We start from the raw sequence: 24,806 nt of genomic DNA on the forward strand, positions 1-24,806 counted from the left end.
CTGATACTGTTGTTGGTCAGACCTAAAGTCCTGTTGAAGCTGCTTTTCTTTTGGTATTTCCCTGTTTCAGCTAGAGTGCTTTTGAATATCAAGAAGTGAAAAGGTAACTATATATAAGGGAGAAAAGTGTCCTGATGGATTCACCTCAACAGTTCAAAAGATGTGTGACTGCTGAAATCACTTTGCATTTAGTTTAGCTGAGTTGTATCACCCAAATGTCAAAGAGTTTAAGATATCCTTATTTCTTACTGCATAGAGAAGGAAAATGTTTAGGCAGGTTTTGTTTCTTTTTCTTATAAAATCCTGTTGTTTTCAGAAGCAAGGAATGTCCAAAAGGGCCGTCTTCTTTCTGGCTAGTTTTATTTCTTTTGGGGTTGAGACCAAATACTCATTAATATGGAAGCAATGCTCATTTTAGCAAAGGATGCATAATGTGTATTTTTTTTAGTAAACTTAGGTGTTCATATATATGTACAAAACAGATTAGACGAGGTGATTCTTTGTGTACTGCCACATGGGGTGAAGCTTTGATAAAAGTGCTACTGAATAACTTACCAATTTATTTTATTTTTGAACTGGGTGTATTCATCACTGCCTAATTCTCATACAAATTGCATAATGCAAGCATAACCCGTTTAGTCTTGAACAGAACCCTTGATGTATTTTCAGTGCTTTGCTTTGCCTCAGGTCAGAACGGTAATAATGTGATGTTTGAAGTCTTTTCAGACTGTTCAGTAATATTTTATCTAAGAAGAGATTATTAAAGTCGATTTTGTATTGCATACTCATTAGATCTTGTTATTTTACCTCACATTAGGATCCAAATTTTGCTTCTCATTCATATGAAGACGCTAATAAAGAGCTTTGTATGTATCCATTTTAAAAATCTGGTAGAAAACATGAATTCTGCAATCCAGGTAAATGTAAAACATGAGACCAAGCACATCAGTGCTGTCCAGAATTTTCATTTCCATTTTCCAACTCCTACACTTAGCCTGTAGGGAATAATTGTACTATATGATGTAGCGCTCTATACGTGCCAGTATATCATAATTTTCTAGGGGATCCGTATGTCTAATTTAAACTCTTACAGATTACTGAAAGCTTAATTTTTTTAAGTGAATGAGGAAGGTGTAACCTGTCACAGAGTAACATTCCTCATCTGCTTATGTCTTTGAGACACAAGAGACACTTCTGTAAGGAAAAGGAGTAATATTAGTTTTATTATTCACGTATCCAATTAATACACCTACAAATTGCTGCATTACATTTTTCTAAAATAGATGAAGTTTCAAGCATTGTTTCAGCTTTGTCTCTAGAGGTTTGGGTATTTATAAAAACGAAGCTAAATTACTTGGGAACGTAATTTGGTACTAAGAAAAGAAGGTAGGAATATGCTGTGTGCACTTTTGTACCTGATCAGATTGTTGGTCCAGGAAGTCCTGCGTCTTGTCTTCAGTAGGAACTGCATCAGAGACAGCACCCATAGGAAGAAATCATAAAATAACCTGCCCATGAAGGAGGTATTCTCAAATTCTCTTTGAGATCATTTGCTGAAACATGGCTGCTTATAAAGATACTGGTAATAACTGTAAAATATTTGATTTGAACTGCAATATGTGTATCAAAAATTTCTGACTGGTTGTTCTTTTAACTTAAAAGTTTTTCCCTTTAAGATATTAAAATGTTTGTTCTTGATAGCTCTTCTTTATTACTTAAACTGACATACTTCCCTTGGTTTGCATTTACACCATTATGAACCATTTCCGTTTTCTTCTCACTTCCCTTTGACAGTCTTCAAATTACCAAGAACTACTCCAGTTCTTCCAAAAGCAGGTCTCCTGCAGATCTGCTTTTTTACACTGTTCTTTGGCAGCCCCCTTACAAAATTTCTTGTCCTTCATGATGGCTCCATGGCATCACTGAAATGAGAATTTATGTTATTTCATTGACCTGGAGAGTTCAAGGGCCTTTGGATGAGGAGAGAGACAGGAAGAGCAGGAATCAAAGTGGTCTGGGATTGCATAATTTTTTTCAGATTATCTTCTGAGAGTGAACATTTAATGGCAGATAGTTTGGCTCAGAAGGATAGTATTTTGCCTTTAAGATGAACAGTACTCTAACCTTTGCAGTGTTGGCCCAGGTAGAACTTGGCCTGTCATGCCAGACTGTTAGTGTCCCCCTCTTCCAGCCTTCCCATGTAATGTCAGTACAAGTCTCCCCAAGGTGCATTAGTGTCACTGTGAACAGCAACTGAGTAGCAGGGTGCAGTCAGAAATATTGCCATGTACATCTGTTTATCTCTCCTAATTCACCAAGGTAAGACAAGAGGGTGAAAAACACCCTCACCCTTGCAGACCGTAGTGCGCTGGTGACAGCTTTCCATTTAATCTGGAGGGATGGTGGGGCATGTTGTCTGTGGGGTACCTGGAAGAAATGTCAGAATTGCTTAACACAAGATGGGAGAATGCTGGAAGGTACCTCTGAGCCTCCACTGGGCTTTTGGCAGCAGCTGCTGTCCTGTGACATGTGGCTCTTGTGCAACAATGTGAGCTTCTAGCTCCAAATGACCAAGGTGGATAAACTTTATCCTTTTTTGGTTTGTGTATTTTGATTTGTCCTTCTGAACTACAACCTGAAGAGACTAAACTGCTCCTCTCTGCAAAAATAATTTTTGTTCCAAACTACTAAATGATGTATTTAATAGGAGGTTTTATTCACATTCACCTAATTGTTTTCCATGTTTGTACTAGTAAGACGTGCCTATTGCAACATCAATCATTTGATTTTTACTGAAATCGGTGAGATGATACATATGGCCTTTCTTTAAAGGTTGCTTATGCACTGATGTCCTTTCGAGGTAACTACAATCTGAATAATAACTTCTCATTTCAGAAAATAGGTTTGGTGGGCTTCTGTCAGCCTTGGAAAGCAGTCAGACGTAGAGTAGGTCATGTCACTAACAGTGTGTGATTGCATCCTATGTAGGCATACAGCTAACAGACAATAAATGTAACTATAGCAGAGAGGTAGAAGTTAGGTGGTAAAAGTTAACCTTGCATCCCATGAAAATGAAACCGTAAGTGTATTAGCACTGAAGGAGGGTATTATAAAGAAAACGCAAAATAATCCGTTATGGAATAGGTGACCAGTATGGGGACATCTTGCTCAAGAGTATTGCACTCTTAGTTTGCAAATGGACACCTTTCATAATATTTTTTGAAATTGTTTGTTTCTGTTTATTTAGTTTAGAATTTTCCATTATGACTACTTCTCATCTAGCGTACATGGAGTTTCTGACCTTTCTGACTGCAAACCACTTGCATCCCAACCCCATAATGGGGTGTAATCTGGGTGTACCTCATATCTTTTTTTACACTTTTGGCTTTGTGGACTGAAGAAAAGCCATTACATATTAAAACTAAATTCCCAAGGATCATATCAATTGGTCTGCTTATTGGGATGCTGGCACATGCTGTGATGTTCATCCACTTGGACTAGATGCAATCAGTCGTATTTTGGTGCCCTGGGTACCTCCTGCTTATTAATTTGCAGAGACACTATCAGCTTTTTTACTCAGTGGGACAGGTCTAGTACAGCATGTTGTATTGTTTCATGGAGAGTGGTTCAGCTGTATGTCTGTATATATAATAACACTGTTTACTGTTACTCATTCTCAAAGCAATGGAGGTGATAGCATTAATTATTGTTATAATAAGAGTCAATGGCTGAGACTCAACTGATATTAAGCAGTGTTACTTGATTAATTTTTTTCCTTTGTGCATTTGTCTCATTTGCATTTTTAAATTACAATTCCTAAAGAGGCGATATATGTCACTGTAGGGCATCATTAAAAGATTTATATACAGGTTTGGGGCAGCAGGAAGAAACCCAGCATTCTTATCAGCCAGTCAGGGAATCGCAGATGTATTGAATCAGTGTGAGATGAAGCTTCTTGAAAAGTCATATGATGAAACATGAAAGCTTAGTGGCTGGTAGTGGAATTACGGTCTATTCAGGGCTGTACAGTAAACTGTTTTTAACCTCTGTTAGGTAGGCATTGTCGGAGACAATAGTGACACGTAATTCCCAATATAGTTTATGCATTGCAGGCAGTGTATTTATGAACAGCTGTATGAGCATGTCACAGGCTGTGGTTGAGTGAGACTTTCAGATCTATCACCGTAGGTTCACACTTTTTTCCTTGCAAATAAGAGAGTGAAAAAAAACCCAGCTCAAAACTCTGTAAATCTTATCAAATGAAGATGAGGATTTGACCTGATAACATCTATTTTTTTCCAAATAATTTACTTGAGATAGTTATGACCCGAAGCATGTAAACTGTTCTTTTCAGTTTGATAGTGTCCAGACAGTGAGAAAATTGCTGCTCATAAAATCAAGTGAAATGGCTGTGTTTTGTCCTCATTAATTAAAAAGCAATTATAACAATAAACATCACAATGATATAAACAAGTAACCCTCTTTAAAGTAAAAAACAAGCTGGTTTCCAAGTAGAAAGGACTTCCTGAGATGCCTTGAGATTGCATTGTGTGAGAGACAAATTACATGAACAACCTTTTTGACAGGAGGTAGTCTGGCCCATCCCAGAGCTTTTAAACACTCAGTGAGATTAGTCTGTCGTAGAGAACAGTACACTGTCAAATGAAACATCCCAGTCATTCAGACTCAGCAGCTGGAGCAATGGTAGGGGAGTTAGTCGATTTAAGAACCACCATGGAAAGCAGTTCAGTTACAACACCTAAAGTAAAACATCTTGTTTGGGTTATAGATGTGACAAGAATAAAACAAATATCCCTTCATGCTGGATGCTAAACCTCTGATTAAATATGTTCTTTTCAAAAACTTATTGTTCTTTAATTTTTTTATCGCTTTTAGTTGCTTACCAATTTATTTCATGCAGTAAGACTGAAGACTGTGAGGATCTGTTTTTTTGCTTAAAATAATATTTATATCCCTATGTAAAATCTGGAATTTAGCATGGGAGGATTTTTTTAAAAAAGGGAAAAAATCCACAACATCTTATTTATTGATACTGTGTCAGTAGTCAGTGGGACATTCCAGCAGGTGGTTTGAATTTTTGATACAAATCACTGACCACTTCTGAAATGACGTTCTTTTTTTACCTGATTATCCACAGGCAAAAGGATCTGCTATGTGTAATTACAGCTGTTTCTACGATACTTTAGAAATACAACATTGGAAAATTTGTTGAGTCTGTCTTAGCTCTTTTGAGGAAGAACATAGCCCCTTACCTTTTGAGATTTCTCTCAATATGTAGAATTATGCAGAGAAGGTTAGGATTTAATTATCTGATTATCTTTCTGTAATATTTCTGATCTGAGTTATTCTTATCAGCAGTCTGAAGTCCTCTTCATTAAAGCTGCATGTGTAATAAGAGTGCTAGTTCTTATGTTATTCATATTAATATGAATGAACACAGGAACATACTCAGATGCTGTAGGCACATGATGGATATGAAGGATATCACTTTTCTAGATAACCTTCTCCTTTCTGCATTAGTTGGCATGAAGCAAAGGGAGACGCTCGTCATGTCTATAACGAAAAGAGGAAAGCAGTGAAAGGAGATTTCCTGATTTCTGAGAGTCACTGATGCTTTAGCACTTTGAACTCCTTTCACCACAACAGTGAGAGGGCTTCAGCAGAAGCTGGGGAAGATCATGGAGAGATCTTACTGCTGTGTTGGTGGGAATTGTTCATTGCTGTGAAGGCATCAGCTCCTGCCCTGTCTTATGGGTGTTCTGTAACGCAATCTTAAATCTTCTCCCCTAGGAAGATTTACATTCCCTTGAACAGAGGGGTCATTCATGGCTGAGTGATGGGAGAACCATGATTTCTCTTTGCTCTGGGATGTAAATAATGAGTGTCACCAAATACTCCCATGTGATCCTTTCCTCAGTTTGTTCCCTTCAAGGGCCAGATGACGTCTTCCACTACATCGTTGTTTCAAGCCATAAACGTTTTATGCTCTTTACATTTTTTGTTCAAAGCCTGAAAGTTACTTTTTGAGCAACAAGGACTGGGAGTGTCAATAAACAACCTTCAAAACTTTCACGTGCTCCAAAGGCTTTTCAACCCTCTAACCACCTCATTTGAATGAGATGGTGCATACTGTCTAGGAGTGGGAAGAAAGAGCTGCAGGAAAGCTTGCATGGCATACTGAGCTTTCTGACCTGCTCAGAAATTATAAAAACTCTAGAGTCGAGTCTTGGTGGGTCCTGACTTTTTTAATGGGCTGTTTGGGAGTGGAAAAAGCATCAGCTTTTTTTCCCTGAGGACCCAGGAAGGGGAAGAAAAAAGCAGACATGAAGAAAGAGGAACTACTGGTGTTTCCACAGGCTCTCAGAAGGTTGCTGCTGCTTGAGCCTCCTTCCTCCCTCCTCTGCATGTTCCAGGCAGTGGTGGCTGGCTTGTGGCCAGGCAGAGCCTTATGCTGCCTCACTCGAAGTCTCCTCCCTTGCTGTTAGTGGTGCTGTTATCTCCAGTGTTCCTGAGCCTGGTGTCCATGTCTCATTCCCTGACAGTCTTATCTTCCACAGTTCATTTAAATGGGGTCATATACCAGCAAGGGAAGTATTTTGAACCTAATTACTAGAGTCCTGGGCTCCCCTCATTGTTCCACAGAGCAGCACATTTGTTCCAGCAATAACTGGGGGAGGGAAGATACCACCAACAGTTTCATAGGAGTAGGAAGGGAAAAGGCTAAATCATTAAGATCTAGTGACCTTAAATGACTGTCACCACCTGGTAAGAGAGCTGTCCATCAGGAGCATGGAGGTGGTGATATAATGAAGGCAGGAGGTGAGCAGTTGACAGGGGCACAGTAACTGGGCATGGGCTCATACTGACAACAGCAACAAAGGTGGGAGTGGAGACATGTGACGGCTACTTTTGGCTTCAATACATAGAACCAAAAGATGACATTGCTGCTACTTTCCCAAAACCTGAGATGAGGGCTCCAAAACTTAACTCCTGGCATTGCTTTTTCATTTACAGCATATGCTTCTTGGCAGCAGTGTCGTTAAGGTTGATAATAAATTCAGTGTGTGTTACGTATACAGGAAAATGGATGTAAACTACAGCACTTTTAGGATTAAGTGTCTTCATGGATTTTACTTTCTGCCCTGGTCAAGGCCTGAAATATGCATATATATTTACGAATATTTCTTAAAATGTTAATAATAGTATTGAAGCTTTTTTCAGAATACTCAGGGAAAATTTAGGGAATACTTTTCCATTTTATTGAATGCTAGTCATAATCTAGTGCATATTCTTTTCCAGAATGCAAGTGCAGGTTTACAACAAGGGTACAAGATGTAACTGAAGTCACAGTGTGTTTGCAAGAGACTGCTTTATTAATTTCCCTTCAAGACAAATTAAGTTGCTTTATTTAAATTGCTCACTGTATTCCACACCACATTAAGGCTTCTGGACCTGTCAGGATGATTGTGGGAGAGGGAGCTGGCAGGAACAATACACAGGAGAACTGCCCATTAAAAAGGTGTATGGAACTGTACAATGAAGAAGACATGATATGCAAGGCTGAAACCTTTCCTTCTGCTGTAAGACATGTTTTAGAAACATTCTACAGCTTTTATTAAGGTATACAAAACTACTGAATTATCAAACCTCAAATTACTCATTCAGAACAGCTTAATTAAAATTAGTGTAATTGAGACTATATTCCCTCTGCTACCTGTACCTGTACAGCATTGTAAATGATGTTGGAATAGTTATGCCTAAGCTACCACATTGCAAACAGCTTTATAGCACCTCAGCACATATGCCAGCAAGGAACTACTTTGTGTTTGTCCTGTTTTTCATCATATTCTTTCTCTAAGAGTCTGTCAGGCTTAGATGCAGTTTATTGGGCTAAATGGACCTTTATTCTGAGCCAGTATATTTATTTTTTATGTTCTTTTTGTATTATGTTGCTGGGTACTGAAACTGCATGGCACAAACATTCCCTTTCTGTGCTAGAAGACCCTTAAATTACAAGATACCAACCGATCTGTTGGGAATGGTTGATAGACTGTTTAAATGCCCAGGAGTGCCTGTGCCCAGGAATGTGTTGGGTAGGTGACAGGGCCAAAAGCGTGCCAGCAGCAGTCTAGTTTTTCAGCAGTGGGGGTGACTGTGCTGAGCTGTGCTGAGGTACATGAGAGTACCTCCCTGTCCCTCCTAGCCCCCCCCGCCGCCCAGTTCCTAGTCCAGCCATTGGCAATGCCACTTGGGAAGCAGGATCAGTTCATGGACTTGCCCCCAAAACAGCAACCATGTTGGCTTACCTGGGTTCTCTTTGATGAAGGTACCACCTCGAAGCTGCACACAGTTAGCTTCAGTATCTGCTGACCTACTCGCATAAACAAAGCTCTTTGCTGGATTTGCATAGTTCACTTCTGCATCCTCAGTTTGATTCTGAGTAATGCAAGTGTTGGTGTATCTGCACTGTAATCTTGGTATGCCAAATGTAGTTGTAAAATCATGAGTTAGTGAGGCACTGGTGGCAGGATGGCAGGAATTCAGCCACAGTAGTTTCAACCTCACTTTCAGTGATTTTTATCTTCGTTCTTGTTGTAAATGGGATTTGCCCAAGGCCACCCTCAGCAAAGCCAGGGACAAGATTAGAATAAGCACATCTTCCTCTGTCTGATTTCACAGAAGAGAAAGATGCAAATGCAGTTTCCTGGCCAGATTCGGTCCAAGACAACCCCTCCTTTCTTTTCAGTTTTCTCTAGTGTTTGCTTCTTGGGCTACAGACTAGTTGCTGTGCCTTGCTGTGGAGATCACACAATTCGGTCCTGAATAATGCTCAGGTAGCCACTACAAGCCTACCATGTGCTGAGAGGCTATTCTGGTGTGGTGTGGCTGGTTTGGTGTGTGGCCCACCTTGTGCCTTGCAGAGGCCTGCCAGGTCTTTCAAGCCATGGTTAAACTATACAGTGGGCACTTGTGCTGACGTCCTCATTTCTCTAGCAGCATGAGGAGGAAGGCTCTAGCAAAAATTGCTCACACCACATGTTCCTAGTGAGGTGTCGTTCCCCAGCATGCTGCAGCAGCCCACCAGCTCCCCGCTGTTTCAGAGGTGGGAACCAGAGACCTCGCCTGGCTGGGTGAGCTGGCTTCTCCCCAGGAAGGCTTTGCATCTCAGGGCACGGCTGGGATCTGCTTAGGTGGAATGCACAAAAGTTTCACCTTTGGTTTTAGAGATAAAACCCTTTAGCAGTAGCTGAGAGTCACCTGTTTTTTCCTGGGCAGAGCTCTTCTCTTGGGGCTGTCTGCAGGCAGCCTGGCTGGTGCGCTGGGCAGACAAGGAGGAGTTTCAAGTTCTTATCTCTCTCTCACGCTGCCTTGGGTGTGAAAGGCTGCGGTGTTTTCAGACAACGCTGCTGCAGTCACTGATGTTTCCTTTCAAGTGCTCTTAAATTCAGTGCCTTTGAACGAAAGGAAGTAACACTTTAGGACTTTGTGTTTTTCTTTTGGATGATTGATTGACAGTGTTTGAGGGCTTTTGCTCAGTGGAGTTTCTAACGCGCTTTATGTTTTTTCCTCTGTTCTTTTAACCAGTGAGTATAAAAATCTTTTAGTTCAACTTAACAATGTCTTTGCGAGTCTGGTTATTTCTAAGGTGTAAAGCTGATCCTTTATTTTAATATTTCCTCCATACAGCTGACCTGAACAATGTCAGGTTCTCGGCATACAGGACTGCCATGAAACTCCGCAGACTGCAGAAAGCCCTCTGCCGTAAGTATGTGCCTGTGCCTCGCCCGCTGCCAGGAAGACTTTATGACCAATGCACAAGTTGATTTACAACTTCCAGAAGCACAAAAACAGCCCACAGATACCCCCAGCTCTACCTACTGCATGGAAACCTCTCAACTGGAGGGTCTTGCACATTCCTTACAGAACCAAAGTGCTGAGTGGTCTGCAGATCTGTCCTTCCTAAGACAGGGCAGCGGATCGGGGAAAAAGTTAACATCCATTACATTTCTAATATTTATACTCTTTAGCCAGGTATTTTAACTGTGCTCATTACTGAAGCCACATCCTGTGTCAACCATGGCTTTACAGCTCAAGACCAAAAGGACATGACTGTAGTGTATTGGGAACAATGAGAGTTCAGGTGAAATAATCACTCCAGAGCTGGAGTTGATAATGGTTTGTTAAGTTAAATCTTGAACCCTGAGGGGCTGTTGCCTTTAAATGAGATCATCACAATAAACATTTAGCTTATTTTTTTCTCCAGCTTTTGGTTCACAAGTTCACAAGTCTCTCATCAGCCATATATTAGTGATATGCATGTTCTAACATTTTAATTCTCTCAACTGGTTTATGGTATTCTACCTGTGACTGGAGTTACAGTTCCTCTTCAGCTTATTGTAACCCGATAGCTAAATAATTTGCTCATAGTTTCCTTGGTAGGCCAATCAGTTGCCAAAGCAAGCAGTTTACTAGGCAGTATGATTTGGAGGGTTGTTAAAATATTTTAACATTCACTTTTCGGCATTTAATTACAGAGTTAAATTTCTGACACAGTTGCAAATGTCTCAAGTGCTGATTTATTGCAAGTTTGGATTTGTGCTCACATGCTTCTCTGGAACAGTGTCAAACCTCAGTGTTTTTGAGCATGTTTACTTTTAGGCTTATAAGCATGGGTGAATTCCACTCGTGAACAGACTTAATTTCTGAATTTATAAAAAAATAGAAAAAAAAAAAAGGAAAAAGGAGAAAATAAGTGAAAAGTCTTGTAACATAATGAAAGATTTCAACATGAATGCAATGACAGAGAATGAATTATGATGATCAGAAATACAAACATCTTTCCATGGCACAGCACTCCTGCAACACTCATTGTGGAAAGGCAGTGTAACGAAACTGATGTGATATGCAGTGAAAAGTATTCATAATCAGTGCAGCACTGAAGTAAGGAACTAAAATTTTTGGAATTACAGGTTTCTTTAGCTGGCAGTGCACAAGTGTAACGTGTTTTTATGTCTAAAAGTGCAAAACTTTTGCATCCTGTTTTATTTGTATTACCCTGATTCTTACTGCTGAATAATTCTGGACTCATCTTGGACTTTACAGTGTGGAATTGTAATTATGCACTGAAGTCAGTTAATCTCTCGAGGTTACACTTAGGTAGATTTTCTGAGAATGGGTGTTTCAGAGACATGCAGTGGTGCTTACACTGATTACTTTAGCACATTCTTCACACTTGTATATAAGGAGAAGTATTTAAGGAATTTGGTTAGCAGTCTTTGTTCTTACAAATATTTTTGCTTGAAGACACCATCATTGTATTTGTATATTCTATGATTTCAGTATTGCTTATGAACTCAGTTTAATTAGATTTAAAAAAAAAAAAGTCCCTACAAAATTCTTTTTCTGTAGTTTAGCACTAGTAGAAATAGAGCACAGTTCTGGCTTTCAGGGCTCCTATGCATAGCCAAAAATCCCTAAATTCTGCTTGAAATAGGTGCTGCTTTCAGCTCTTACTTTTTATTTCAGTTTTAAGATTGCAGGAGTTTAAGCATATGTTTGTATATTCTGTTCTGCAAACTTCATAAAAAGCAGAGCAGTTTTGTCTATGGAGGAGCACTCTAATCATGTGTGCACAATAGAAGGCCCGCAGAAGTGAATGTACATCCTATTTCTCCGTGGCAAGAATGGAAACACTTTTAAAAATAAACTATACTTAGACTTTAGTTCTTTGCAGTTTGTATATCAGACCAATGAACTTTAAGACACTAGGGTATTAAACCTAAAGAAAAATATGGGAAGTGGTAATCCTTAAAGTGCTTGTGTATTGTTTCTTTAGAAGAATCTAGTGTGTGGCTCTGTTGTCCAAGCCTTTGAAATTATTGTGGGCATGCCAAGTGTAACTGTTGCACCTTTTTTTTGGTAAATGTATGGCTTCCTTTGATAATCACATCAAAGTATGTTGACTTTCTTGTTTTCCTACTTTTAAAAGATGTGATCTTCAAGTGAAAACCACATCTGAACATTGTGATGTCAATAAAATGAGATATGTTCATAAACTTTTCCTGGAGAGGCAGCAAAAGAAAATATTCAAGAACTTCTGTTAGGGGGCTTTTTTCCTTTAATTTTATGCAGGCTAGATTAAATATATTTTTTTGATGTATCAGCCAACAGCAGCAGGTTGCAGAGATGATCTTGCATTCTGGGAACACCATTAATACTTTTTATCACCAGCCATATGTTGAGTTTTCCCTAAGATCAGTATGTGACCCCCAAAGCATACTTTCTTCTGCTTGTTAATTGTCACTTCTGCCCTTCAGTTTGTTAGTTAACAAGGTCATCTTTTATACTTTTCCGGCAGTCTGGCCACAGGTTGGTGTCTTGTTATAAACATCCTAAAGTTTTTTCTCTTGCCTTAGATGCCAAAGAAATATTTATATAGATGAGTTAGATTTCAAAATAAGCTAGAAGCTACTACTCACACAAATTTTAAAGTCAGTTTTGGAATTTTAAATAGAAAAGAACAAAAGAGTGGCAGAGAACCCACAAAAAGTAAAAAAACCCAAAGTGCTATCGTTTATTTCAGTTAAAGCTTTGCAAATCACTGTACAGTGATGAATATACAACTCTTCAATATATATCTGACTGTTAGGGCTTTTTTTTTTTTTTTTTTTTGAAAGTGTCATTCAGACTTATTTGCTTTCAGGAAACAAATAAGCAATTAATTCCTCATTCTGGGAGAGGACACCCCCCCACCCCCACCACCCCCCATGTCTTTAATCTTGATGGGAAAGGTGCAGCAGGAGCTTAATGTTGCAAAGGTCAGAGCCACTCTTCTTCCCATAAAAAGAAGTTCCCTAAGGTAGAGCATGGTGGCAAGCACTTTTTGCGTGTTATAAGATGAACATGCATTATTAACTTCAAGATAGGACAGGAGGTTGTTGAAGAGCGGGGTGAAAGGCTTTTCAGAAGTTGCAGCTTATTAGTGGGAAAAGCTTTCACAAAGTGGAGTGACCCATGTTTAGCAGTAGCTGCATATATAATTAAGCTGCCACTCAGATGCCTGAGGGGTTCATTTAATTACCATTGATTCATAGTCTCAGAGGAACTGAGTTCAGCCTGAAGCTCAGAGTTAAAGGTGTTGTGAAGGCAGTGCTCTATTTCCAATTTGACTAATAAATAATTAGAAAAAAAAAAAAGCGTTTTTCTGAGACTCTTCTAAATGGGTCTGTTAAATATGCTTTTGTGGAATATAACACTGACCTTAGAACAGCTATATTTTATATGCTAGTAGGTTAAACATAATATTCAAAAGGATTTTCTTTTAATAAATAACTATACACTAATGTAGAAAAAAGTAAAATTCTAATAAAACCCCACACAAAACCCCAGATTTGAAGTTAAAATTCTTGGTATAATAATGGGGATAGAGCATTCTAATCTCTCCTTATTCACTCTAGCACTGGGTAGGTCGGGCCCACAGGATGAAATTTTCAGAAGTGCTTAAGGGATTCAGTAGCAGAAGTCCCTATTGATTTCCAATGAAATTTATACTCCAGAAATTCTTTTACAATTATGAAATCCCAGTGTACTGTCTATACAGCATTACCAAGCAGCCCTGTGTGCAGCTGAAGTATTTTTTATTTCTGCTAGGACATCAGAGGGTAAGTTTCATCCTTGGTAAAATAGGATACTCAAGTGTGAATGTGGCAAATGTAATCTTAAAATGGATCAAGTTCTTAAAAAAATTCTGTATGGGGTTCTGCATTTAGCCTCTGCACTTTCTTTTTTTTTTTTTTTTTTTTCACATTACCAAGAGATGTTGCTCACCAGGACTCAGTAAAGCATGTTTTTATTCCATTGAGAGAAAAACTGGTCTTACAGTTGGGTCATTTCATTTCCCATTTGTGAAGAATTTCCTGGATGATTTTTGGGCAGTTTGTTTTGGGTCAGATGTTACTCCCCCGAGTCATGTTGAATCAAGCTGCACTTTGTGACTGCTCATGGTATGAGCAGGACTAACAGTATCTGGGCTTTAATATGCCCATTGCTCACACCCTGGAAATTCACTGCAAGGAATTACAGAGGGTTTTCATGTGGCAGTTGGAAGATCTGCATCAATAATCTCATTTTTCTGATTTCTTTTGTTCTTATTCCTGTTTTACTTTGTAAAAGTGTCTCCCAAAATGTGGTGCTGCTGTTGATGTTAATATGCAGAGACTAAGAGCCTAGAAAGGGAAGTTCTGTTTTGCCTTGGACATACGAATTTAAAAATGCAACTGACTTAAATTGAAATGAAAATCAAGTTTTTAAATGTCTGTGAGAAAAAACTCTGTTATATGTTTACTGATAAGTTTAAATGTGTTTTACTCAATAATGTCAGAGGTATTTATAGATGTAAATGCTCTGCAGAATTAAAAATTGATAAATTTTATTAATAAATGCAAGAGGTCATTTAATGTTTCGGGAACCTTCTCTTCTGTGCTCTTACTAGAGGAACAGTAACAGAGAGGTTAATCCCAGTTCAGTTGTGATCTGTTTGCAGATTTCTTGTGGAGTTTGGTTCAGTTAAGATTGCTTGACTTCTTTAAGAAATGGACGGCAAGTCTCAGGAAAGCTGATGACATGTACTATGTTTTGAGTACATGTGGTGAATGCAGTAGTCAAATATTAGCCTATCTGTAGGAACATAAAAGATGAAATTTGTAATTTTTACTTACATGGTAATTTACATGTAATGTTTCCATAGGATCCAATAGCATAATAGGTACTGTGCAGCTAAAAATGAACCAGATTTCACTTTTATAAACACTGCCCTCTAAGACCACAGCTGAATAAACAGTGCACCTGTAGGAGTCTTGAAACCAGTCTTGCACCTGACTTTCAGAGGATATAAAATGTCCTCTTGCCAGGCATGTAAACCAAGTAAATTACAGAATCACAGAATTGTCTAGGTTGGAAAAGACCTTGAAGGTTATGGGTAATGCAACCACTGTTTGTCTTCAATTTTTATTGTTATTTTAAAATTTTATTTTAACAGTGGATCTCCTGAGTCTGTCTGCTGCATGTGATGCCTTGGACCAGCACAACCTCAAACAAAATGACCAGCCGATGGATATTCTGCAAATCATTAACTGCTTGACCACCATTTACGATCGACTGGAACAAGAGCACAATAACCTGGTCAACGTTCCTCTCTGCGTGGACATGTGCCTCAACTGGCTGCTGAATGTCTACGACACGTATGTATGGGTGCTCTGAAGATGGGGTGCTCAGGGGCTTTCCCAGCAGCACAAGAGGAAGGGGAAAGGGGTGACAAGTCAGTTGCCTTATTATAAAAGCAATGGCTTGAAACTGAAGAAAACAGTAGTTGAAGGGAAAGTTTAATAAACCTGATGGTTTAATGGCTGCATTTAGCTGAATCAATACAGCCCTTGGTTAGGCTTACAATCCTAGCTTTATTAAGATAAGCAATGAGAGAGCTGGAAAACAGAACTTTTTTAACAGGTTTCTGTGTTCAGAGCAATTCTGGGACTGCATGTCCTCTGTAGGTTATGGCTTTGCATGGCTTTTTAAATTCATTTAGATAAGGACATTCAAGAGACTATCAAGAAGGAACAGTATGAACATCATCATAGACTCCTGCGTGTGTCTCTAGTTCCAGATGTTAAACCTTTTCGGAACTGTCCATTTTCTATAGCTTTCAATCTTTAGTTTTTGTTCAAAGATAGAAGAGGTTAATCTCTAATCTAATGTGTTTATAACCCATATCAGTGACGAGATTTGAGGAATCCTTCATCTGAAGTTTAATTTTTAAAAAGTGTACCTGTAAGTATAAATACAACAGAGTAAATTTACTTTTAAGATAATTTTTGAATATTCCTATTCAGTGGGTTAATGATGTTGCTCAGACCGCATAGACAAATTCCAACACACATTTGTAAGCTAATTTTAGAATAAGCCATTATTTGGTAAATTTAGTGGGAAAAAAAAGTCAGTGGAAGTCCTTGTGTTCTTAAGGTTCTTAACAGCCACCTTCAGCCAGACATACTCATTACTGTGACAGAATAAACATTTACATAGAGAAATGGAAGGACGTGGATCAATTATGGTATTTCCATTGACATTTTGAACCATATTGCAGTGCCATAAATTTGTTCTTCCATCCATCCTTTATTGACAGCACTGAAGCTTCCATGATCATCTACAAAAAGCAAAGTACAGCTTTGTACAGAGTCTCTTTCTGCAGGACCACCTCCAATAAGTCAGTTGCTTTTAACATCTTCTGCAGCAGCTGCAATATCCCATGAAGTGGATTACCCAGATGACATTATATTTTTGTGTAGTGTACTGGTAGTAGGGAATGGGGCTATATTAATTTAAGAGCAAGGCTTTATTTCTTTAATCTTCTTTGGCTTCCACAGAACTCTGATCCACTTCTGAATTATCAATTATGAATAACATATAGACGAAGATACCCATTTAGCAAAAAACAGAAAAGATGTGCTAGGGATGGTAATTCCAGTCAGCCATGTTAGAGGCAGAGAGGGAAATAAAGGTTGTTCCACAGGCTGCTCCTAAGCTGAACTGTCCAGTTCAGATCTGCCATGTCCAGTCTGTTTTTCTTTTATGTTGCACTGTGCTGAAAGCACATTAGAAATTACAAGTGGCTCCCTCCAGGCAATTCCTGAGGTATGCTAGGGAACTGTATATTGCAGGACGCAATGAAAGAGAGAGATTTTTTATGTGTGAGGAAAGCTTGTAGCTATTTTGCCAAAATTCAGGTTTGAATTACATTGGTAAGAGAGGTGACCTTGGGGTTACATGTGTTTAGTTTTCATTGTAACTTAACAGGCAGAGATCACCCGAAGTGCATAGCAGTACTGGAGACATTTAATTAAATGTACTGAATCTTTACTTTTCTTATAATTGAAAACTGTCATTTGTAAAGATATTAATCAAACTCACAGTCAATGACTGATCTAATTACGGGCACAGCTTTGCAAATCCAACACGTTTCAGATTTGTTTTAATTGATCAGTCACTCATGCTCTTTTGCAGTAGTGTGCTAAATTATTGGTTTGACTTGGGAGGAGAGGAGAGTGAACTGAACAACTCCTGATTCGTGCAGGTTTCAATTTAATATGCCTTACAGGGAAATCATCATTCTACATTCTTCTCCTGTATAATTTGCATGAGCCTGGTATTCATCAGCAGGAGTTTCTCAGGGCACAGATGATAATTAATTCGGAAAAGATTTGAGGGAGAGGAGTAAGAGGAGTGGAGTGTGGAAAGCATAGGTAAACAACAAATGCTTATTTGTGATTAAATACTCAAGATTCTTTAGCAGAAGGTTGCAAGTTCTAAATTCAGCTTTGTCCACCTGTTCTCATCTCCACCTTTTATAGGGTTTGCAGGGGAGATACTTGAGTAAATGAGCAGTGCTGTCTCCTACAATGCTTTCATAGGATTCAAAAGACAACATGCATCTTTGCTGAACAGTGCAGCCTGGTGCATGCCTATGGCATGCTTGTACATGATTTATCTTCCTCCCAGTTGTGTTCTTACTGGTGATGCTTCAAAACTGTTGATCAGGCTCTGCTTCAAAAAATGTCAGTTTTAGACATTAGCTTCCTATGTTGTACATGTCTTTGTTTGCAATAGAGGTTATATATTTGAAATACTATCAGAAATAAAAGTCTTAGGGGAAGCCAGCAACTTGAAGTAAATTGAGCTAAACCACATGACTGAGGGAAGATGTGAAGGTTTGTCATTGCATCACCTGCAGCACAGAGGAGGATGTTTTTCTCACAGTCCTGTTAAAAAGCAAAAGTAGTAGCACACGTGCATTACAGGGCAGGAGCGAGCGTGAGGGGAAGGCTGACAAGAGGCAGCGCAGGGACTGATGTGGAGCATACCAGCCCATTGGCACGGCCCAGGACAGGTTTGAGTGCTGCGAGGAGGAGCTCAGAAACCATGCCGTGTTGTTAATGGCATAACTGTACAGCCTGCTTGCCTTCTGATTTCTAGGCAGGCTTCATCATTCACCTGAACGTCTTACAAGTACCTCTGTCGCTGCATGCTGCTGGCAGAGGCTGCTTTTTTTTGTGCTTAGCTCCCCATTGCCTTCTCAAACCAGTCAGGGCAGGGCTGACACACAGTAAGCAAAGACTTTCTAAAAATAACTGCTGCATCGCATTTCTAATGAAAGTGTAGCTGTATTGTCTTCGGCAGAAGGGATGGTTTGCTGTTCTGTCAGGGACCTCATCTCTGAGAATAGCTCAGCAGCAGTTCATAGAGAAGCCTGTTCAAATAAGCATAGGGTGAAGACTCTTTACTTTTACTTTTGTCATAAAAAAGGAGGTAATTATTTCCAAATAAGACCATTTGTGATTGAATTGATACAACAGCACAGTCCAATTCAGCTAAGCCTGTTGAAGCCACAACCATATTTTATATTTCATTTCTAGCTGTGCAACATTGTTCTGTGTGGGACTTCATTTATAATGACTATGGTACTGCAGTGAACTTCATTATAGTAAACGAATTGTGACATGAATGAATCATACTATCAACAACTGTTTCTTTTTCATTAGGGGCCGAACAGGAAGGATCCGTGTCTTATCTTTCAAAACGGGTGTTGTATCCCTTTGTAAAGCACACCTGGAAGATAAATATAGATGTAAGTCAATGTAATTCTTTTGCTTTTAGTTTATGTTTATATTCTGGTCTAAGTCCTCCTAGTTATTACATAAACATTGAAGTAGCATACAGAGACAATGTTTTAGATAGTCCAGATGCAGAGTGTGTTAATTTGTTCCACCTTGTACTTTTGAGTTACTTTTTCAGTATGGTTTTAGGCAGTTTAGCACAGTGGTCTTCAAACTTGTTTGATCGCACCCCTGCCAGTAAAAACCTTTTGAGCATGCCCTCCCAATAGATGTATATTCATTTATAAATTATATACATGTACCACTGCACTAATATATTATGTACGTTACAAAACATACAAAAAATAGAAGTTAATAAAGGATGTGATAAAGATGAAATAAACACTGTTCTTCTTAAATTTTAGTTATTGACAATACAAATAGTTTTTTCTTACTGCTCCCTAATGGATTGGCTTGCACACTCCCTGGGGTACAAGAATGCGTCTTTGGAGACCACTGGTTTAGCACACCTTCATACACAAAAATGTGTGTCTACAGGACATCTTGCATTACACCATTTTAAAATACATTAACTTCTTAAAGCGCTTTCCACAATGTGGTCAGGGTCTTATTATGTACAGTGTGTTTAAATACAGTTGCTACCTTTAAATAAGTATTAAAGGTATGCAAATTTTACATATTTTAATAGAAAAAACCCTTAAATACTTGAAAAAATTCCACTTGAAGTTTTAGTTCTATCTGACTAATGAATCAGTTCATTAGTGAGGCTAGGATCCAGAAAGGAACTACTGATAACAGTAGTTCTCAAGAGTAACTTTCTGGTTAAATTAACTGGTATTACTCATTCATGCATTTAAAAAAAACACCCACTAAAAAAATAACCTTTAGTATTTGACCCAATACCATAGCAGTTCTTCATCAATTGTTATTATTCTCTTCTACTAATAAAAGTTGAAGAATGCTAAAGAGGAAAGAGACAGTTCCAACAACGGTGTCTGTGCATGACTATGTATAATTGGATCAGATTTTAGGGCAATCACTATGAATGTCACAGTTTAGACTTCTAGATATTTCATGTGGGTGTTGTGAAAAAGTATTCAGAAAATCTTTTTAAGAAAATTACTCAGTACAGATATTTCCCAAAATGATATTTCATTGAAGATTATCAAAGTTATAAAGGAAAACATTTATTCATGTTATAGTCTCCTGCAGTATGTGTGCACAGTAATGCATAACCCCCCTTTTTAAGGTTGTAGAACACAATATTTTAATGATGGGGAAACTGAAAGCTGAATCATTTGTGGGAGAGGACTGCTAGACTGTGGTCTGGTTTCCCCATCCATGCTGAAGTTGTAATGCAGTTGCTATTAGTATTGCTGCAAGTCTGCGATAAGTTGCACCCTTTATAATTTTTTCTCTCATTTGTGCAGCAGAGCAGAGTCAGTTGTGCTAGAGCACAAGTCTTTAGGCTTGCAGAGGTGATGGAAGGATTTATCCCAAAGTTATTTATAATAAAACTAAGCTTGGCAAGAGTGAATTTAATGTAATTAAAACATAATCCTTTATCCATTTATTTTATTTCTTTGGAAGAAGACACATGTCAAAGGAGCTCTAGGAAAGTTAGCAGTGCTGAAGCACCTTTATAATTGTATCCTTGGTGTCACGTGAAATATTAAGGCCACTCCAAATAAAGGACATTATTTTATTCCAGGCATCTCTTGATCTTTTTTTTTTTTTTTAAACTCTTTGAAAAGTAAAAACTGTTTATTCAGATCATGTATTGTTGACAGGGATATTACCAAATAAATATTTCAGTTAATGCTAACCTGATTTTTCTTATTATTGTGAACTCTTAAAACCTCCTCCATGTATACATAGTATAACTAATTCCTTCCAAATGAAATTTAGCTTACAAAGGGATAACAATTCTGTGCTGTAGGGATTCCTTTCTAGAATGTTGCAGTAACAGAACATGGCTTCAAGTGACGTTTCACTTCTGAAGTGCAAACTTAATATGATACTAACATTCCCTGTGGATGTCAGGTTCTGTCATACTGTAACGTTTTTCTTTAATTTTAGAACTACTCTTGGATCAAAAGGTTATACTATATCGAATTTAGGGACCTCTCATTTTTCAGCTCAACTCATCTGAAAGAGAAATGGATTCTCCAAGTTCTACATTGATTGCTAAGACTTGAAAATGCGCTGTTTGTTGTATGACATTATTTTACTGTTAAATGATATTTTAAAAAGATGTGTGGTTTTGTGGCTCAAAGATCCTGATGTGTAGTTAGCTGTAATACAGAATCACACCTGCTATTATTAGTAATGCCACGGGTGCTGTGTTAGAATGGCCTTTCTTCCCAGGTACAAGCCAATAATGCTGTTAAAAATTATCACTAGACTGCACATTTAACAGAAAAAAACCAGTGTTTATGGGAAAAGAAGCAGCCAAATTGAAGACACATTTGTGTTCATGTCCGCCAAGGCCGTGACCACACTTGCGAGCCTTTGAAACGATGCAAACTTCCGTGCTATGTGCCACATCCCGGTAGCAGTGCTTTAACTCGGGTGTGCTTTTCCTTCCTCCAGACCTGTTCAAGCAAGTGGCAAGTTCCACCGGCTTCTGTGACCAGCGCCGGCTGGGGCTCCTGCTGCACGATTCCATCCAGATCCCTCGGCAGCTGGGGGAAGTGGCCTCCTTCGGGGGCAGCAATATCGAGCCGAGTGTCAGAAGCTGCTTCCAGTTTGTAAGTTCATGTTTGCTCGCTGTTAGTTTTCTGATTTGTATTTTGTGTTGCGGTAGCCTGTCTGTTCTGAAGAGGATTAAAAATCTGGAAGAAGGATTAGGGTGCTGAGGGTCATTTAGTGGTGATGTTCCTTGGTTTATTAAACCGCTTCTTTGACAAGATATATTTGAATTAGCCTGTTTCTCTTGGCCATGGTGGAAGAAGCCCAGATTATGCTGTTATCCAGACAGCAAATAATTGTCATCAAGGCTTATATTGTAACTGAATCCTGCAGTCAGTTTAAGTCTCTGTTACAGCAGCTCCTGGTTTTACAGTTTTCTATTGCCAGCAGTAGATCACTATTTATTGTTGCCATGCAGGTGAACAGCAATGGTTAATCTAAATTTTGGGCCTATACATACCAGTGACAGTGAGGTGCCCAGGGGAGCAGTAGGAAAGGAGCAACTGCCTGCAATGCTGTCCAGGGGTGAGGAGTGCTCGATGAGCTCCTTTCCACCACTTGAATGGATAATGCCAGTTTTCTTTAGAGAGTACTGAAAGAATTCCTGTCCTGTCTGTTGAGGAATACACAGGCAAACTGGAGGCTCTTTTTCAGACTTGTAAATTATTTAATCCGGGGAGGAAGAGAGTTAAGGGAATTATTCATCCTTATCTTAACCACCAGCAGAATGCACAAGATGCAGACAGCTGCTTAATGAAAAGGTAGAGGAGGGGAGGTAATGTATAGTCTATGATTAACTCTCAATGCATCTTCTATGTTACAATGGAAGAAACGCGCTTTTCCCATCCCCTAACTGTCCCTGGGGGATATTTTGTGTGGTTGGGGGTGGGGGAGTTGTTTGCTTTTTTTGCCTGCTGCTCAAGTTTCATTATGTAGTAGTTTCAATTCTGTAATAAGCAAAACACAACAAGGTTTTTTCAATGAATACTAATGCTTGGAAGTAGTCTTCTTACACACGGTGACTGTGAAAAGAATCTAATTCTAAAATCACAACAAACTTCAGTTGTGATGGGATGTTTGCTTTCTGTGTTTTTTGAACTTCTTTTAACAGTTTAGTTCTACAGGATTTACATTTTCCCATTTCCATCATTCATGTCTTGACCTTTTATAATTCTAATTTGTATTTGATGCCATTTCTAAATTAATGTTTTATAGGGCCATATCCTGGCTGATAACCCATGCTGATAAACTATGCGTAGTAATGTTGATAGCTGGGTTAGACCCTGCTGTGGCTTTCAAGCCTCAAGTTCCACATTGGGCTTTCAAGTGACACCAACACACAATGATGCTGCAGCACATCCATGGTCAAGAAGTTGTTTATGCAAATGACCTTTCTCGGAAATTAGGACTCACTGGATCCTATTGTGATTCCAAGTGAATGGCAACAGTGCTTAGAACACAGTTGAAAAACTAATAAGGAAAGTGACCTTGGGGTCTAACAAAAACATGTTTTTTTGGAAAGGGGGCTGCCATTCTGTGTGTTTATACTAGGAAAAAACCAATAAAATTCATAGTGATGCAACACACAAAACCAGTTTTTATAAAGTAGGAAGAAGACCTTGAAATAAATGTTTATTTGAATGAGTTAGCAACATTGTCATTACAAATGAAGACATGCCAGTGGGCTAAATGCTGTACCACATCCAGCTGCTGGCATTTTTAGAAACAGCCCAAGCACAGCTGGGCATAAGCTTTGACACATTCATAAACCAGAACATGGGAGACCTCAGGTTTCCTTCTCTTACGTGCACTGAAAAATGGAGTTTTTTCTTACCTGCAGTAAGAGGAATTTCATCTTCTCTTTTTCCTCTGGGTGAAGCTGCATTTTAACTTGCAGAATGGGAGGGTGGTTTCTGACCTGGGTTGCAGCAGTCTTCTAGGAGGACCAGAAAGGGAGAGGGAGGCTCGATCGAAATACAAAAAGGGGAAATACAAAAATAGGCAGGATGGACTCCTAGGGAGAAGAACAGAAATCCCAAGTGTAGGGAGAGCCCTGATGGAGTGGAGGGAGAAGGAACTAAGGTGTGGAAAAAAAAAGGGCCACACTTAGGGAATGATGGTAAGAACGGTAGTAGGAGTAATAGTGATGAAGGAAACAGAAGGGTGGGTAGGATGAGGTGTGAAAGAAAGGAGCAGCCAGGAACAGAGATGGGGGAAGAAATAAGACCTTTCCAGGAGAAAGTGAAGAAGGGGAGCACAGAAACATCCTTTCGGTGTGGGATGGTGGTGCATGTGGGGCACCAGGGTCCTTGGTCTGGGGGGGCAGCACAGAGGTGTTGGGGGGGGGGGGGGGCAGGAAGCAGCCTGGGAAACAGCTGCTGGAGGAGCTGGATGGCCAAGGAGGGTTGCATGGGGCTCCCACTGGCCTCATTTTATTGAAGTGAGATAATTCAATTTTTTAAAATATTGTGGGGATTCATAGTTTACATTAATATGTGGAAATTAAACTAAGTCTTTGTATGCCCATGGTGAAGAATGCTTTGAATGCTTTTTCTTTAGTTTTTTTTCTTTCTTTTTTTGGGGGTTTTTTGGGGGGTTTTTTTGTTGTTTTTTTTTTTTCCCATTTCTGGTGATGATAAGCCAGCAATAAATTGCAGTCATGTCAGAGTCTGAAACAAATGTGTGCTTCAGAAACGGCTCTCCCAGCCCCCTTAGGTTAGGTGCCCTGGCAACGGCCTTGTCTGTCTGCACAACAGCTGAAAAAAAAGAGATGTTTACTGTTCCCAGCAATAACAGGGGAAATCTCTCCAGTTTTTCGGTTTGAAGTACAAGTCCTTGGGAATGAGGGTTGGGCTTCCCAGCCCTGCTGTTGGCCTGCCCACTGCCTGCTCCTGACCACACTGCCTGCTCCTTAGGAGCAGCAGGTCCCCTTACCACAGGCTGCTGCTGCTGCTACCCTGTTAATTTTCATCCCCCCAGCACTGATTCTTGCTTTCCATAGTCTTCTCCATATAAGGGAAGGCGCTGATAGTAATTGTTGGAAGAAAAAAGGGTATTATGGGACACATCTTTCCTATGCAGGGCAGGGGCGTATAATTTCTGCTTTGAGATTTTAAAGAAAAAAATATTTTTGAGTGAGAGCAAAGAGCTTGATCTAATGACCATTTGAAGACTATGTAGTTCTGCCTGGGCTCAGACTGCATCAAAGCAAGGTATAGATCCATGAAAAATTGAGTTAATTCAGTATTAGTGCAGTGTGAAAGCACGTTCCTTTTTACTTGTGTGATGGGTACGTTTTATAAATAAACAGGGTGGGAATTGATATGGACTGAAGGACACATGCACTGTTTTAATCACAGTGGAAAATTATTAAATGCTTTCCTTGTATAGTGTAACTAGGACCTAGGAATGACTGCCCTGGATGAG

The 24,806-nt window shown here is 39.1% G+C and overlaps 1 protein-coding gene across 14 annotated transcripts in view; it reads left to right on the forward strand.

The window, feature by feature from the left end:
- DMD (dystrophin) overlaps nucleotides 1-24,806 on the forward strand; it is a 1,208,865-nt gene that overhangs the window by 1,132,472 nt on the left and 51,587 nt on the right. For all 14 annotated transcript variants that reach the window (XM_074905425.1, XM_074905436.1, XM_074905445.1 and 11 more), the window contains 4 exons: nucleotides 9,709-9,783; nucleotides 15,059-15,260; nucleotides 18,615-18,700; nucleotides 21,282-21,439. In XM_074905425.1, coding sequence (XP_074761526.1) covers nucleotides 9,709-9,783; nucleotides 15,059-15,260; nucleotides 18,615-18,700; nucleotides 21,282-21,439 — 521 coding nt within the window. The remainder of the gene's footprint in view (nucleotides 1-9,708; nucleotides 9,784-15,058; nucleotides 15,261-18,614; nucleotides 18,701-21,281; nucleotides 21,440-24,806) is intronic.

Source organism: Athene noctua, chromosome 1 (assembly GCF_965140245.1).
Source record: "Athene noctua chromosome 1, bAthNoc1.hap1.1, whole genome shotgun sequence".
In the NCBI taxonomy this organism is placed as follows: Eukaryota; Metazoa; Chordata; class Aves; order Strigiformes; family Strigidae; genus Athene; species Athene noctua.